Source organism: Poeciliopsis prolifica, unplaced genomic scaffold (genome assembly GCF_027474105.1).
Source record: "Poeciliopsis prolifica strain line A6 unplaced genomic scaffold, Auburn_PproV2 SCAFFOLD056, whole genome shotgun sequence".
Lineage (NCBI taxonomy): Eukaryota > Metazoa > Chordata > Actinopteri > Cyprinodontiformes > Poeciliidae > Poeciliopsis > Poeciliopsis prolifica.
In genome coordinates this window covers 685,092-686,807 of record NW_026562431.1, presented here as the reverse complement: position 1 = coordinate 686,807, position 1,716 = coordinate 685,092, and the positions used below count along the sequence as shown (strand labels likewise).

The 1,716-nt window shown below is 39.6% G+C and overlaps 1 protein-coding gene across 1 annotated transcript; it reads right to left on the bottom strand.

Moving 5' to 3' along the window:
• Positions 1–230: 230 nt before the first annotated feature.
• LOC129379178 (acetylcholinesterase collagenic tail peptide-like) lies at positions 231–1,373 on the bottom strand. The gene is made up of 3 exons (XM_055059828.1): positions 1,282–1,373; positions 604–713; positions 231–341 (listed from the first exon to the last, which is right to left on the bottom strand). The coding sequence occupies exons 1-3, from the start codon at positions 1,361–1,363 to the stop codon at positions 231–233; spliced, it is 303 nt and encodes a 100-aa protein (XP_054915803.1). The 5' UTR covers positions 1,364–1,373.
• Positions 1,374–1,716: the final 343 nt, after the last annotated feature.

The window sequence follows — 1,716 nt, the reverse complement described above, 5'->3', positions numbered from 1 at the left end:
CACATCCTGAAGGAACATCTGTTGACTGGTTACAGATGAGTATCCAGTAGAAGGCAAGATTACATTTGATGTTCAAGAAAACTTAAATGTTAGATCACGGCACAGACCAAATAAAGTTCTTTCTGTCCTGATAATTAAAACCTAGAGGAGGTATGTCTGTCTGATAATATTGTATTTCTATTCCCTCTAAACTTCTTGGATTGCTTCTCCGGCAGTGGTTACCAGGACATTCATCCACTGGAATCTGTGTAGATGAAGAGAGATCTTCTGTCCGTCCTCAGCACCATCACGTTCTCCGCCCGCAACCGCCTCATCTCTTTCTCTCCGTCTGCAATAAACACCTGCAGAAATAAAGATGGGATGAATATTTATCCTTAAAAAAGGGAGAAATCAAGATACCTGAGACAAGAAGAAGCTCACACAATTGAACAAGATCTGCGAGGTCAGGCCTAGCAGAACCTTGCAATGAGGCCTCGGATGTCAGGATGCATATCTGAGGCCCCCTGCTGGAAGTTTGCCGCCTCCATTTACCAGACCTCAGATTGACTTGTTTATTGTTTGAACCACATTGTTCAATAAGTGGGAGTGGGAGAGTTTACTGACCGTCAGTACATTGTCCAATGGACTCTGTGAACTTTGACCTCGTGGGCAGCTGCAGGGGGTTGGGGGTCCTCTGCTGCCGGAGTCTCCCTGCAGTCCAGGCAGGATGTACACTGGAACAACACGAGCTGCTTCACTCAGCCAGGACCAGAGCGCCTAACCTCTTATCAGATATGTTAGGATTTTGTGCTCATAATTCCACAATAAAACTGTAGGGATGTGGATCAAACACTATATATTCTACAGAGGTAAACATTAGAGTTTGTGAAGTCTCTAAGGCTCACAGATCCCTTTATCTCCATTGTTGCTGGCTGCATGGAAGGTCTGACTCCTGCCTGCTGAAATGAGCAACTCTGCAGGACTGCAAATACAGCTGAGTTGTTCTTTTCACCATGCACACCTTTTCTACTGTTACTCTGGGCAACTGCCAATATATGAAACCACTGATCTCAACATCCATGATTTCAGATGGAAAGGTCATAACAAATGTATAAAGTCAAGGTAATATTCTAATGGGCTTTCATTAAATATAAGCAGAAAATCAACTTTAACAGAAATAAAGACTTGAAAACATCAGACTGTGTGGAATTAATCTACATAATGAGTTACACTTGTTTATTGGAGTGAAATGAATTTTATGTATAACTATTTTACATAGATTTTTTTTTCTTCCATACAAACCTTGTCCAGGTAGACCAGGCTCTCCATGTAGACCATGCAGTCCTGCTGCACCAGGGTCTCCCTGTTCCCCGGCCGGTCCCATAGAACCTTTTAAGCCCTGCACACATTTACTGACTTGCTGACTCTTTGAAAAATTAATGTTTGAATATACTTATAACTATAGATACATACATTCCATCCACTTAGGGAATGTGTTAAGTTGTGTTAACTCAACACAAGTTAAGTATTTGTTAACTTGTATAAACAAGTACTTATCAATAAATACTTGTTAACATAAGTACTTAACCCTTGTGTTAACAAGTAGTTAAGAAATGTGATTAACTAATTGTTAATCACACAAGTAGTGATTAACACTACTTTGTGTTAATCAACTACAATCATGAATATTGAATAAAAATAATAATATTTGCAAAAAAAAAAAATTCTTGATCTTTT